Source organism: Mus caroli, unplaced genomic scaffold, assembly GCF_978045245.1.
Source record: "Mus caroli unplaced genomic scaffold, Mus_caroli_1 scaffold_10, whole genome shotgun sequence".
In the NCBI taxonomy this organism is placed as follows: Eukaryota; Metazoa; Chordata; class Mammalia; order Rodentia; family Muridae; genus Mus; species Mus caroli.
In genome coordinates this window covers 11,635,010-11,649,855 of record NW_028227265.1, presented here as the reverse complement: position 1 = coordinate 11,649,855, position 14,846 = coordinate 11,635,010, and the positions used below count along the sequence as shown (strand labels likewise).

General features: G+C 48.4%; 1 protein-coding gene across 1 annotated transcript; it reads right to left on the bottom strand.

The window, feature by feature from the left end:
• Positions 1–977: 977 nt before the first annotated feature.
• Mphosph6 (M-phase phosphoprotein 6) lies at positions 978–12,590 on the bottom strand. Its single transcript, XM_021170734.3, has 5 exons — positions 12,482–12,590; positions 8,245–8,357; positions 3,920–4,010; positions 2,059–2,156; positions 978–1,659 (listed from the first exon to the last, which is right to left on the bottom strand). Exons 1-5 carry the CDS (start codon positions 12,530–12,532, stop codon positions 1,527–1,529), a joined length of 486 nt encoding a protein of 161 aa, XP_021026393.1. The 5' UTR covers positions 12,533–12,590; the 3' UTR covers positions 978–1,526.
• Between the last annotated feature and the right edge of the window lie 2,256 nt (positions 12,591–14,846).

Genomic DNA, 14,846 nt, shown 5'->3' with positions numbered 1-14,846 from the left:
GGTGGCCCCCACTTTTAATCCCAGCATTGGGGAGAAAAGGGCAGGCAGATCTTTGTGAGTTTGAAGACAGCCTGGTTTCAATAGCAAGTTCCAAGCCAGCCATAGTAGGACCCTGTCTCAAAATAAAACACTTTGGGGAAGAAGTTGTACCGATGTTGAAGGTGCAGACTTTCTTGTATATCCCAAACAACACAGCGTAAACACAAGGATGCCGTCTACATCTGTGTACGATTCAGCACTGTTTCTAATCTGGGGGTGGGGCCCTTACTGAACTATTCTCTCTTTGGTGCTTACATAGTCTCAGATGTGGTACCCTCCAGAATTCCTACAACAGCAGCTTTCCCCCTACCAAAATACGACAGTAAAGAGAGGGCAATTTTGAACTTGAGAAGACAGAGCTTGTATCTGTTATAGACCACCTGAGTTCCTCAGCTGACACACACAATGTTCTAACCCTAGCCCAACCCACTGCTACGAGAGTCATCTTTCTTTCTACTTAGTGAACGGCAAATGTCTGTGGTACACAAAGTTACCTTCAAAGTGAGCAGGCTCCCAGCTGGTATAGGACAAGTGTTTAGGTGATCCACGTTATCTCTTTGGGCCCAGGGATACCTGAGTATCAGTCACTGGAGAGCAAGGTTAGCATACAACGCACAGAGCTGGGGTCACATGACTGGAGTCTACAGAGAGCCACCCAAAGGGACGTCATTCACTTATCACTGATGACAAAACTAAATGATACCAATAACTGTCAGAATCTCTGGACAGACAGAGAAGCCCATGTGCTAGGTAGGGTCTGGTCAGTGCTAAATTCTATCGGGTTCTACCCTATGAAACTGGTTATTGTACTTGACTGACAGAAGGCAACCTTCTGTGGTTCAACCTTATATTAGTACATTCTCAGTTAATGGCTAGGCTTTATAAGTTATTATTTGCATAAGGCTGTATTACTGAGGAAGACTAAAATTACTTCAAAGTGTAAGAAAACAGAAAAGTATAAGTTTATTATAGAACATTAGAAAAATGACCCAGATGACTGTTTAAAATACACAAACCCCACACTACTCAACACGACAAAGGCCCGAGAGCCACATCGGTTCCTGACAAATCACTTCTGAAAAGTTCTCAAAGATTTGACTCCAAAGTGAACTGGCTAGACATGATCCAAAAAGTAAAATATAAATATAAGGGCAGTTAAACAAAGGCAATAATTAGTTTACAAATGTCATTCCTGGACAGTGACTCGAGAATGGTGTGCAGGTGTGCATGTGGCCTGTCTGTGGGTATATACACACAGAATCAGGTCAAAAATCTAGGGAGCGGCCTGTGCCCACACATTTGAAGCCCCTGAGAATGTCATAAAAAGGATGTATAACATCCATTACACATCTGTCTTAAGAACAGCACAGCTCCAAACGTATGCATTTCTTTAGAGGGAAACGGTACTTTAACCAGTACAGACGACAGGAGGATGAGTTCCGACCACGCTGTGCTCACAGGCATCCCCTGTATCGGAGGCATCCATTTTAGTCTTGGGGCTTTAAGAACATCTTCTTAGGTTTTATGGCTTTTATAGTTCCATTTTCATCTTCTTCGTAATTGGCTCGGTCCCTTTTCTTGACAAACTTTTTTCCAATTGTTCCCACCAAAGTCTCATATCTGTTAGGAAGATGTATAGCACAAATTTAATTTCAAATTAAAAAAAAAAAGAAAAAAAGAATCAAGGCTTGCCAAAAACATCATGCCAAATGCAACAAGAAAAACAAAATTTATAGTGAAAAGAGACCGCAAGAATTAAAAATCTATGCAGCTGGCTAAGGACAATTAAATTCTCTGCTGGTTTTGTTTCTGCATCCCCCAAACAAACTGAGACATATGTGTGCTGTCACCAGAGAGCGATGGGAAGGAGCCCTCATGGCCAACGTGCCCCAGCAAGAAGCCACTGGGCCATCAGGAGCAAGCACATCCCATGACTGCACACTAGAGTTAAAACTCCATGGACTGTGCAGTCAGGACACCCTGGGAAGAGGACGTTCCCAGGGCCCCGGACTCAGTTACCTTCTTGCCATTTCTTCATCAGACACATCGACCTCTACCGTCTCGTCTTCCTCTGTTGCCTCTGCTTGGTTCTTAGAATTCATCTGAAGCATTAACTTCTGAAAGAGACAGCAGCGCTGGTCATCAGGGAGGCAGGGGAGGGGTTGGGGTCAAGGCCGCCGTCTTCTGGCAGGGCTTAGTCACAGAGTCCCTTGAGAGAATGGACAAAACTCTGTGCCGCCAGTGCCAGGAGCAGCTCAGGGTCCCGGCGACAGCTGAGCTCCGTGCCAGGTAAGCTGTCATTTACAACACAGACCCTGCCTGTCACTCACAGTAAAGGGAGGCACCCAGCTAACCATGAGACGACAAAGGAGAACAACCTTCTCCATTGCCTTTGAACGCATCTTTAAGCCAAATGGAAGGCAGTAGCTGTAGATCCACCCATGGGGGTAGCATGGAGGATGGGGGCGGCCATCACAGGGTGGAGGTCAGTGGATCTCAGACGATGTCCCGGGACTTCTTCACCTCTTTCTTCACACTGTACTAATCAATCACACTTGTCATTTTCTAACAAACCTTTAAGCAGTTGTTTCTTTCTAGCAAGGGGAGGCTGAGGGAGGAAGGCCAGTGAGGAGGCCCTCAGACACTCACTGACTTGGGCCATTCTCTGAGCTGTTACGCCTGAACCTTCCTATTGAGGCGGCTTTGGGAAACTTGCCCACCAAAACCCCAATCTTCAGCCAACAAATCCACAAACCCCAAATGTCTGCTTCCTTTTGCCTCCCAGACTCCCGCCCAGTTAAAGCTTAGAGGAGGCTGGGGCGGAGATGAGCAGTCAACAAGGTTAGTGTGGCCGCTGCAAATGTAACACCTTCACTATGTGCACACTGTGTCCCCCCACCCCAGAAGTAGCCCCCCTCCCGCCCCCACCAACTCTCCATCTTTAAATAAACTTTGGTGTGGTGGACTTAGGTGACTGCAGTTTTTCCAGAAAAGTGACTGTCATCTGGGGACGTTTTTGCCCATCAGGGGACAGATGACAGTGGCCAGAGAGAGACACTTTTAGTCACACCAGTTGAGCTGAAGGAAGCAGGTGTGCTGCTGGCATTGAGTGGGTGGGGGCCGAGGCTGGGGGGAGGTAGCCTGGAGGGCAGAGGCCTCGGGGTAGCCTGGACCATCCTTTAACATCCAGGACAGCCACCATATAGGACAGCCCAAGTGTCACTGCACACATTGAAGAACCATGGCTAATCTGGCACAAGCTAAAGTTGATACCACACATCTGCATGGACCAAGCCCACAGGAGGGCTCTCAACATAGGCACCAGGGTTCCTGTACTATGCTAAAGTGAAGGCCTGCTTTTCTGTGAACCCTGGTCAGGAAAGATAACTGACAGCCCGGTCACAGGTGAGCATTCATTTTTCAAACACATTTTTGAAGGGATTCATTGGGGGGAAAAAAAACCAATCTATTTACCAGCTTGGATTAAAATCTGTCCATTACAAAGTCAAATGACACCATTCTTAAGTAGCATTTTCCCATTAAGAGAGAGACATTTACAGATGCCGGAGAATAACTTCTCATAATAGCATGGCATGAATAGTCTTGACAGTCCTGTAAAAGACCCAGTTGAAACTAACAGTGGCTGCGTCAGGGACCGCACACTGCGCTATATTAAATTACCCACTCAATTCTTCCATAAAACCAGACTGCCACGCTGCAATTTCTTTAAATAGCTATGGCAATATTTCAAGACTTGTTATTTTTTTATATAATGAGGAGAAATGGTACCTGGTGGGGAAGAGACTGAAGCTCAATTATTGGCAGGAAAAAATTCAATTGGAAAAAAATTTTTCAAATTTGAAGCAATTATATTTAATACCTCAACCTCAGGATTAAAGCCCCTGAATGACATCCTTCCGTAGAGAAGATCTTCACACAGGGAGAAGCTCTGCTCCTCTACGATGAGGCTCCTGAGGAGGAGAAGAAATCCGTGTTACCAGTGCATCTGCTCGCAACCAAGTGCAGAGGTGGAGTCAGGACTGGGTGGAAATCCATCTGCTGGCTCTCCGGAGGAGCGAGCCAGAGCGCAGTGAGATCTCTACCCAGGGTTAGCAGTTAAAGCTGATCCACCTGGCCAACGGCACCGGGAGACAGAGCCACCGCAGCCTTGGGCATGGCTTCTCCCACCTCTGTAAATAATTACACCACACAAAGACCCCAGGAATTCTCGATAAACTTGAACTTTTCACGGCTGAAGCAAAAAACCTGACTCTTGAGTGACTCCCCCCCCCCCCAAGTGCTCATTAAATATTCAGGAGAGTTGAATGGCAATTAGAACGCAGGACGGGGGACAGACGGCAGGCCTGGGCGGCTCTCACACATGGCCCGGTTGGCTATAAACACCAGACTGAAGTCTTGTCTCAGTGGCTCCTGGGTCAGTGGAGGAGCTTGTGACGCTGGGGGTTGGGCCAGCAGACAAACTGCAGCCGCAAGGGACAGCACAGACATCATGGGCACAAACGCTCTCGGGAACAGGACACAGTATGTCTGACTCCAAGAGTGATTCTTTAGTCTTTGGTTTGGGACCCAAATCCCAGGTCAGCATGTTCTCCAGCAAGCCAGCCAAGGCCAGTGACGGCCAGGCCTCAGACTCCTCTATGGAGTCCTGTTCTGCTTCTGACCAAAAACTACTCCCTCTGCCAAAACCACGCACAGGTGAGTCCAGGGCCTGGGGAGCAGGAAGGAAGGAAAGAATGGACATCCTGGTCCAGACACAGTGCCAGAGAAGAAACCATTTACATCACACAGGGCAACAACACAAACCTTCCGTTCCAGGCACTCACTCAGCACCCACTGTAGCCAACAGGACGAAACCGAGCACAAGTGTATCCACGGTGAACTACTGAGAGCAGAGGGCCGTGACGACTGTGAGGAACTGCCAAGTGGAGCAAGCTCTCCTTTGGGAGCAGGGAGCAGGGAGCAGGGAGCAGAGGCTGGCCTTGCTGAACTGGACAGTCAAACTCAAGTTCAGGACCAGAGAGGGGGCTGATACATGGTCAGGAAGAGAGAAAGGGACTTGCTGTGAGCTCTCTGTGACTCTCTGGTGGAATTTTCAGTTACATGGCTCCCAGGGGGGACAGATGCTCCTGGAGGACAGCTCTGTGGCCACTGTAATGGTTCCCTTGGGGTCGGCCGCACGCTGCTGTAAACCTAGGCTCTCACAGCATTAAACCTGTGCCCAAGTCCGGGTCATTCCAGAGACAAGTACAGAATCAGTGCTGAAGCAGGACTAGAAGCCCCCCAATGACCACTCATCTCATCTTTCCAGCTGGTGCTGTGGCCAGGGGCCACGGTATTCGGGTCTTTGCCTCTGTGGTCAGAGCCTTCTTTCTCTGTGGCCTCTGTTAAAATGTGCTATTGTTAGTACTCCAAGGGCCAACGTGGGGGAGGTCTGGTCTCTGGTGAGGCCATGGGAGAGTAGGGCCTGGTGGGAAGTCACCAGGGACACAGCATAGGGAAAAAAAATGCTGTCTCTGGAGTTCACAACAGTGAGCATCATAAAAGCCTGAGTCTGATCCTCGCCTCTCGCTTCCTGCCTCAAGACGCTCGCTTGTACACAGGGCTGAGCCGATACCAGTGTCAGGCATGCCCTTGAGTCTCCAAAATTCTCCAGCTAAACAAATCTCTCTCCTCCTTCACCCAGCCTCGGGCACTTCATTATAGCAATAAAACCCAGCCTCACATGCCAGGAAACACAACTTATAGAGTCCACCCAGATAATCCAGGACAATCTCTTAAAGATCCTGGACTTCATCGTGGCAGTCTGTCATCTCTCCCAAGGGTCTGCATGTGTTCAGGAGGTGGAGTCCTGGGTATTGATGATTGGGGGCAGAGGCATTTTCCTAGCCTACTGCACCTGGGAGATGAAGAGCAGCCTGCTGTGTATATTAGACAATTGGGTGGGGGACGGAATGGGGACGGGACATGACACTTGCGTTCTGTCCAGCCCAAGAGGAGAGATCAAGCTGAATCCCTGTGATATGTGGCAGAAGGGTCCTAACTAGGTGCATGGCTAATTCAGCCAGAGCAGAGCAGAGACAGTTCAGTGTAACAGACACAGTAAGTGTACGGGCATGACAGGCAACTGTCTAATGGGACAACACTCAACACTTTATTAGGGAAAACAACCAAACTCAGAGTTAGCGACACACACACACACACACACACACACACACACGAGCAAAACAGCAGGAGAACATAGTCTTCATCAGCAGAAGAAAAATAAGAGATGATGGAATTAGTTAAAAACTAGTTTAATGATTATAAAGCTACAAACATGCCACCTGAGTGTTTCAATGAAATATAAATGTGAAAGAAACCATCAAGAAGCCTGAATTTTAACTGGAAACTGCAAAAAAGAACCAGATAGGAATTCTATAGCCAAGAAAAAAAAAAAAAAACTGTGAAGGAGGGAACTGGTGTGGGCATGATAGGAACACCAAGACCCCAGTGCTCGGCGGCTGAGTTTGAGTCAAGCGTGGGCTGCAGAGGAAGGCCCTGCTTCCGACAGTCCTGCACCCACTAAAGAAAACCCATCTGAACTCATCACGCACATCTTCTGGATAAGAATACTTCGGGCTGGGCAGTGGTGGCACATGCTTTAATCCCAGTACTTGGGAGGCGGAGGCAGGCAGATTTCTGAGTTCGAGGCCAGCCTGGTCTACAGAGTGAGTTCCAGGACAGCCAGGGCTATACAGAGAAACCCTGCCTAGAAAAAACAAAAAAACAACAAACGACAACAACAACAATAAAAAACCTTTGGACCCCAGATGACTTCACTGATGAGACTTGATCAACAGTGGAGAAGAAACAATGGAATCGCGTCAATTTTATGCAAACCAGGAAAAGAAAGGAGTTGTGGACACTCAAGTGGCCTAAGTCAACCGCATTGCCGACGATGCACAGGCTACACTGGCTATGAATATAGTCACAGATTATTAAAAAAAATTCTGGAACTAAACTGGAAAAATAAGACTAAACAGGCTATTATGTCCAAGCCACATACAGTGCTCCCTCGCTGCAATCTCAGCACTCAGAAGGCCCGGGAGGACCGAGACAACTTATTTTGATGCAAAATTTTCTAAGTACAAGGATTAGACCCAGTTCCTCTTAACTGTTATTTTAATCTGACCTGAGATGTTTAAGCCTTTTACTTTGTGAGGAACAGATTGGAGAGGATGGTTTTCAGGTGACATACAATCTAAAGCCAAGACATAGCCAGGTGCAGAACTATAGTCTGTTAAGTTAGGATGGAAGACAGTGTTCAAAATGTTGGACTGGGCGTTGGGTCTATCTTATACCATAGAATTTACAAAAATGGTAGTAGTTGCGCTTAATTTATATTTTGAGAAATTTATATTTTTTAAATTAAGCAGAAAGGGTGAAACGTTGCAGGATTTTCCCTGTCCAATCACATTAGGACAGTGGGAAGTCTGTGATTGGACAGGCTACGAGTCGGAGAGACAGAGGTCTCAGGAGAAGCCAACATGGAGGCAGAGGGACTGGAAGAAGAAGCCACAGGTAGCTAAGATTTTCACAAGGTTAGAATAATTGGGGTAAAGGCTTTATCACTATCAATTGGCTCTGAAAGTATTGTAATTGGCTTCTTGTAAATTGTGATTTATATTGTTATATAAATCTGATTAGGTAATTAAGCTTTAAGAGTCATGATTTGCTGGGTGGTAGTGGACACGCCTTTAATCCCAGCACTTGGGAGGCAGAGGCAGGCGGATTTCTGAGTTCGAGGCCAGCCTGGTCTACCAAGTGAGTGCCAGGACACTCACAGAGTGTCCCTGTGTACACAGAGAAACCCTGTCTTGAAAAAACCAAAAAAAAAACCAAAAAACCAAAACAACAACAACAAAGTCTTGATTCTACCTGGTAATTAGGTGGGGTGTGTGGGGCATTGAGTGGAAGTGAGAAGAACTGGGCTGGGGGAGGGGGTGTATTTTAGAGATGGCCTGGCAGGAGCCCTGTGGCCTCAAGGGGCCAGAGAGACAGCAAATGAGCTCACGTGGCGCAGGGGCCAACTCCAGAGAGCTGGAGGTAGGAGCATGAGAGCTTGTTTTAGTATTTTCCCGCAACATTCCTCATCTGTGCTAGCCTCCCCCACCTTCCCCTCCATCATAAACCCCAGTAACCTACTCCTTCTCCTTCAACTCCGGCAAATCCAGGTACCAGTGCTCATCGCTGATCATCTTCCGCTCCTCCTCTTCCAGCTGTTTCTTGGTTTCCGAGTCCAGGCCTCTTTGCATGAACTGTTAAAACAGGAGCAAGCCCTTGTCAGTGCCCTGGCTCATGGGCAGCCAGCCACAGGAACCAGGGCACCCGGCAGACAAACGATTCCCTGAGTATCAGTGACCCTTGGATTAGTGACCCTGTGGGTCAAAGTACAGGTGCCTCACACTGCCCCTTACATTCTTGGTGGCAAAACCTGACGAACTGCCTCCTATCTTCAATTTTGCTTAGCAGATACATGAAGGCACACAGACAGTCACCCACCCATATCTACACTGGACAGAGGATAGAACATGGCTGTGAACCAAGCATGTCTAGGGTTCGGAAGACCTCAGAACATACTCTAAAACTAGCAATTTCACCTCCCTCAAAACTGAGGGTTCAGAGCAGACTCTGGGAAACTATAGCTCTCCAGCTCGATCAATAACTGTCTAGGGTTTTTTGTTTGCTTGTTTATTTCTTAAGGTTTCCCAGATAGGATTTCACTGTGTAGCCCTGTCTGTCCTGGAACTCATGATGTAGACCAGGTTGGCCTTGAACGCCAGAGATCCACCTGCCTCACAGGCCTCTTCAGTGCTGGGATTAATGAAGCATTGCTGTATGATGTTTTCTATAAACTTAGGTTTTTCCTCTGGGCCCCAAGCTCCCATAAATAACGACTCTGAGACTCAAATATATTTATAAAAACCTAGGCCAGATAACTATGTTCCCTGACTATCTTATAACTTAACAACCTATTATTCTATTCTAAATTCTGCCACTTGGCTGGTTACTGGGACCCCAGTTACACCACACTGTCTTCCTGTGTGTCTAGGGCCAAATCCCCAGTGCTTCTCTCTATCCCAGAATCCTTTCTTCCTATGGATCTCCCACCTCCTGTTTCCTGCCTAAGCTAATAGGCCAGCAGCATTTTTTATTGACAGGTGAATGCTTTTACACACTGCACAAGAGATCATCTCTACAGAGCACAGTCATGGTGACTCAGTCCTGAGCTGACTGTGGTGGGCTGAGGAGGGCAGTGGGTCCTCACTGGCCTACAAGCCTACAACAGTTACTGTCTTTTTCTTTACACAGTACCCTGGAAGGTCCAGAAAGAGCCAAGACTACAGACCAATACTGTCGCTAGTCAAACCATCTGACTGGCGAACCTTCTGCCCACATCCCCACCTCTCCCACCAGAAGTTCCCCCATCCTAAATATCTGCCCCAGCCAGAGGAGTGCAAGGATGCTGACAGGCCTGCCATGATGGCTCACTGGTTCGAGGCACTTGTCGCCAAGGCTTGACCACCTGAGTTTGATCCTCAGGACCCACTCGGTAGAAAGGAGAGACAACTCCCAGAGGTTGTCCCTCTGACCTCGGTGTGTGCCATCGTGCGTGCACACAAACACATAAAAGATATAAATGCATTAAAAAGGAGGAGCAAGGAGAGGAGTCTGGAGAGATGGTTCCGTCACTAAGAGCACCGGCTGCTTTTCCAGGGGACCTAGGTTCGATTCCTAGCATCCACACTGGGGATCACAAACCCCGGTACTCTAGTTCAAGGGAGTCTGACACCCATTCTGGCTTCCTTGGGCACCAGGCGTTCACGTGGTGCAGACACACACGTGGGGGAAACCTTTTAACTAAAACAAACAAAAACTAAAACATACCCTGAAAACGGGTGAGCGAGGACTGAACGCTCGAGGACTGAACGCTCAGAGCTCTCTCTCTTGTCCCATTAGCTCCAGCAGAACAGCCACCTCAGCTGTGACTGTTCTAGGCATCTAGGCTCCCTGCCTTCTTCTAGGGTATCCTGCCTCAACTGTGCCCACCACCCTCCATTCCACCAGCAAAGGTCTCTGTCAATCCAGCTGCTGAGGCAAATGGAACACAGGCAATGCTCTCACACATACTCATCCACTTGGATGTTGTTATCTTCAGCATCCACCCTGACTACCTAGCACATGCTCATTTGCCTTATGCCAGGAGCTCAGAGCGCTCGGTGCTCCCCAGGCCCGCTCCATTCCTCTGAAATCAGTATGATTACAAACTGCTCCGGCTGGTCAGGACCTCGACTTTGCTCACGAGCAGGAAGAAGTACTTCCCTAACTAAATTAGGGGCATCATCCTGCCCGCCCTCCTTCCACATCCCAGCTCAGCTTGCACTCAAAGCTCATGGGGGAATGCTCACTCCCCGGCCCTCGACACAGCACCCATTTATGCCTTCCTTCCTTTTCTTGGAAACACATTCTCTAAGAGAGTTTTCATTTCACCATAAGCCCTGACAGACTACAACTTCACATGGTGAGGCTTAATGAATCAAATCACCTTTAATATGGTGGGGATCTGCTACCACCCATTAGAAACACTACTCGGAGCGCTAATTGTTTCCTGGGCTAGCCATATGTAAGAGGAGACTCTATTAGCGTGCTGGGGCACAGTGGGCCACAGCTCCCAGACAGCTACACCATCCTGGGGTAAACTACTGAAACTCTACAGTGTACTGTGTAGCTAAACTATACCGCTTGGTAGGTAGGACAGCTGTGTTAAACACATGTTTATAATACAGTTGAGTTAGGCGTTGTAATCAAGCTCCCCGTGTGTTAGAGACAGGTGCTACAGGCTAATCATTACAAGCAGAAGCTCTGGGGCCCGATGACCGGTCTTTTCAGCTGTTACTTCTGTCTCAGATACCTCAGGTGTCAGAGATGATGACTGTAACTCCTTCAAATGTTACTATGTGAATTAAGTGGTTCAGTATATACAATACACGGAGAACAATGTCTGAATATTGGGAGGACTGTATATTATTTAAGCTTCAAGATTTAGCTTTTCCCTGTCTTAACTCCTGTGTTCATCTGCTTTTAACCCCACACCCCCTTTAAGTTGTGGTTAAACTGCTTCCGTTTTAATGACGTCTGAGATAGGGTCTCATATCTAGCTCAGGTTGGCCACAAAATAAGCTCCTGCCTCCATCTCCCAAGTGCTGGGATTACAAATGTGTGCCATCAAAGCTACTTCAGCTGGCTCAAGTTGGCTCAACTTCAAATTTAAAAATCATGGGATGGGGAAGTTGGCTCTGTGGCTAAGAGCACCCTTGACTCTTGCCTAAGTCCTGGTACTCATACCTGCTGACTTAAAAACTCCAGTTTCAGGGGCTCCAACACTCTCTTCTGGCCTTCGAAGGCACCTGAACACACATGGTGTATATACAGCTATGCATGCACACACACAAAGGAAAACTCATTTTGTTTAAAAGTTAGTGGAGAACTCATTTCACCTCACTGCTAACATTTTCTCCATTCCCACCACGAAGACAACCTTCACCCAGAACACAGGAACTTTTTTAGCTGGTCTTTTTGGCTGTGAGCTTTCACGTTGTAGGGCTGGGCCTTTCTGATTAAGCATCATCCACAGTACAGTTAAAGTGGCCTTAAAAAGGCAATAATTAGCCAGGCGTGGTGGCGCATGCCTTTAATCCCAGCTCTTGGGAGAGGTAGAGGCAGGCAAATTTCGGAGTTCGAGGCCAGCCTCGTCTACAGAGTGAGAGTTCCAGGACAGCCAGGGCTACACAGAGAAACCCTGTCTCGAAAAAACCAAAAACCAAACAAACAAAAAAAAGCAATAACTCAGAAAACGGTTTCCTCCTGCTCTTGAGGCGACAGGAACAAAACTTCAGCCTGGCTTACAATTCCTTGGATGTGTGACCACTAAGATTTCCAGCCTCATTTTATGCTCCTTGTCTTTCAGACGTCCGAGCTACCTTTAGTTCTTAGCAACGTCCCTGATTTTTCTCCTTCTTAGCTTCTGGACTCACTTTCCCTCAGTTTAGGACACCACCTGCCATCCCTTACGTTGTTCCTCCTTAGGGACCACTTCTCGCGAGAAGTCTAACTCCCCAGGCGGCCCAGACACTTCAGCCACCACGGTACTCAACACTGCAGGCTCTGATGGACGTTGTGCAGGCTCCCTCCCCACATCAGGCTAAGCAAAATCTCACCCCTGGTGCCCAATGGCCCGCAGGCTGAGCGAATGAATGGGGTGCGCTGGCCGCGGCCATCCCGAGCCAGTCTGCTCATCGCTTCGGCCCGAGTCCCACTACGGGACATCTCGGAGCTCAGCAGCCTCCCCGCCCGACAACCCAGCATTCCCCGACCTCAGCACCTTCATGCGCAGCAGGTTCTTGGATAACTTAGTCTTGCGCTCCGACGCCATGTTGGACGCACTTGTAGAGGCTTTCCCGCCGCACTGCGCTTGCGCACGGTCAAGAGCGGAGCGAGACGAGACCACGCTCTAGGCCCGCCCCCGCCACGTCGCTTATAGGCGTGGCAAAGCTTTAGCTCCGCCCCCGCGCCTTTACCACGCCCCCGATTAGTCACACCCATCGCGCTGCCCCGCCCGGGCACCTTGCCCCGCCCACGTGCCTAGTGCTTGAAGCTGCTTCTGGCTTCTCAAGCTCCCGGAGCGCGTCTCTCCGCAAAGAGCTGTGGTAGGAGCTCGGGCCACCGCGGGGCGACTGCGATTCAGGGTCCCAGGGCTAACCTCAGGAAAGGCGGATTAAGGGGAGGGCGCTGGAGCTGTAGGCGGGGTCTCCACGACACCCGAGATCTCCCTAAGGACCCGGTCTGGAAGTTCCTTGCTGAGGTTCCAGCTGAGGCCGCTGAGGTTGCTGCCAGAGTTTAAAAGTTTTAGAAACACGAAAGGTGAGAGCTCTCTATGAAGCTTGTTTTCTAGAACTCTCAGTAGCCCTGAGCCGCTGTTGTCGCTATGCTCTGTCACAGAGTGAAGGAGGTGGCCACAAACCCAGGCTGCGTGATAGCTGCAGGGCTGCACACAAACCGTGGAAGACTGATGAATATGCATACACCTGTTCGCTGTGCATCTTTGAGCCTGAAGGATTTCCCTCTGGAATGGGAAGAATGGCAGGAACTAGCAAGAGCTGTACGCAAGGATCGGCGACAACTTGTGAAGGGGCCAGGGGTGGTTTAATGGGTGAAAACACTTGCTACCAAGCCCGAGGAGGACATGAGTTTGATCCCCGGGATCCCCGTGATGGAAGGGCAGAATGGACTTCCACAAGTTGTGGTGCCGTAAGAACACGGAAGGACACATCACTGGCATGTAATAAGCAACCCGCTGGAGAAGTGGTAAAGCCGAGATTCATAAAGCATTCCGGATATTAAAAGCCCTGCAGGTTTTCTCAGTGGAGTAAATAAAGACAAAATGTGTTAAGTGGTTACAGAAACACATTTACTCATAACTGTCAGTGAGACATGGGTGAGCACCAAGGGGCTAAAAACACATTCCCACCCTTTCCTGGAGCTACATTAGAAAGCAGTAAATACCGTGGAAGGAAGAAAATGGCTGCAGCCAGTGACTTTTAGGGTCACCTTAAATTTAATCCAGGATGGCCCTCTTCAGATCAAAGTGGGAAGACTTGAAAGTCAAGAAAATATCGTTATATGAAGCCTTGGCAGTAGAATGTACCAAAAATAAATAATAATAATAATAAAAAATCCTGCTATCTTGTTACCGGACTAACCATATATGGTAGACTTATGTCTCCTTCCATTCAAATACTGAAGTCCTGACCCCCATTATTTCAGAACGTGACTGTGTTTGGAGACAGGGCTTTTCAAGAGACAACCTTTAGGAGGAACCCACATCCAGTGTGGCTGGTAGCCTTTCTTCCCCTGTGCTGTAGATGAAACCTACAGCCACACACTAGGCCGGCTAAATCTTCAGCCTCCGGTCATAAGATGAAAACTTCTGAGTGCACCGGAGGTGTGTATGCTAAAAGAAAGACCATCTACACGCCAAGGAAAGAAGCCCCAGAGAAGCCAAAACTACTACTACCTTGGTCGTGACTATAAGAAATACATGTAGCCGACACCCGACACCCCCTCCCGCCCCACCCCTGTAGTATTTCATTATGGTGACCATAGAAAAATGAAGTATCGCGTAACTATAGGTTACAGTTGTGACGAGAGCCTGCTGACCAGAGATGGCGTAGCAACGGTCCCTGAGCCTCTCTGGCCTGGCCAAGGTAGTGTATCCCAAATGGTATGACATTTAATTGTTTCAATAATCCCTTGTTTTCTTAGCTCCTACCCCTTGTTACCCCTCTGGCTTATGGTGTTGTGTTTTATTTTGATACTTCCACTAAATTTTCACTCTAGACACTCCAATGATGCCCCTCCTATAAAAAGAAAAGGAGGAATTGTGGGACGTGAAGCTATGCTAGAAGGTTTGGTAAGGTAGAGCAGGTGGAGACCCGGAGACTTGGTGGGCACACACCTGAGACTCAGTCGACTTCCACTCCCTGCCAGATTCCTGGCCTTGTTTTACATCCTACAAGTTAGCCCAAGGACTAGTTAGTCCTCCCAGTCATTCCCAGGGCTGTGTGCTGTAGCTGCAGCCCACTCCCCATCTTGCAAACCTGAAACTCTACCAAGCAAACAGTACGCAGTCATACCTGCTAATCCACTTCCTAGAAGTCTGACTTTGGCTACTGTGTAGGATTTTGAAA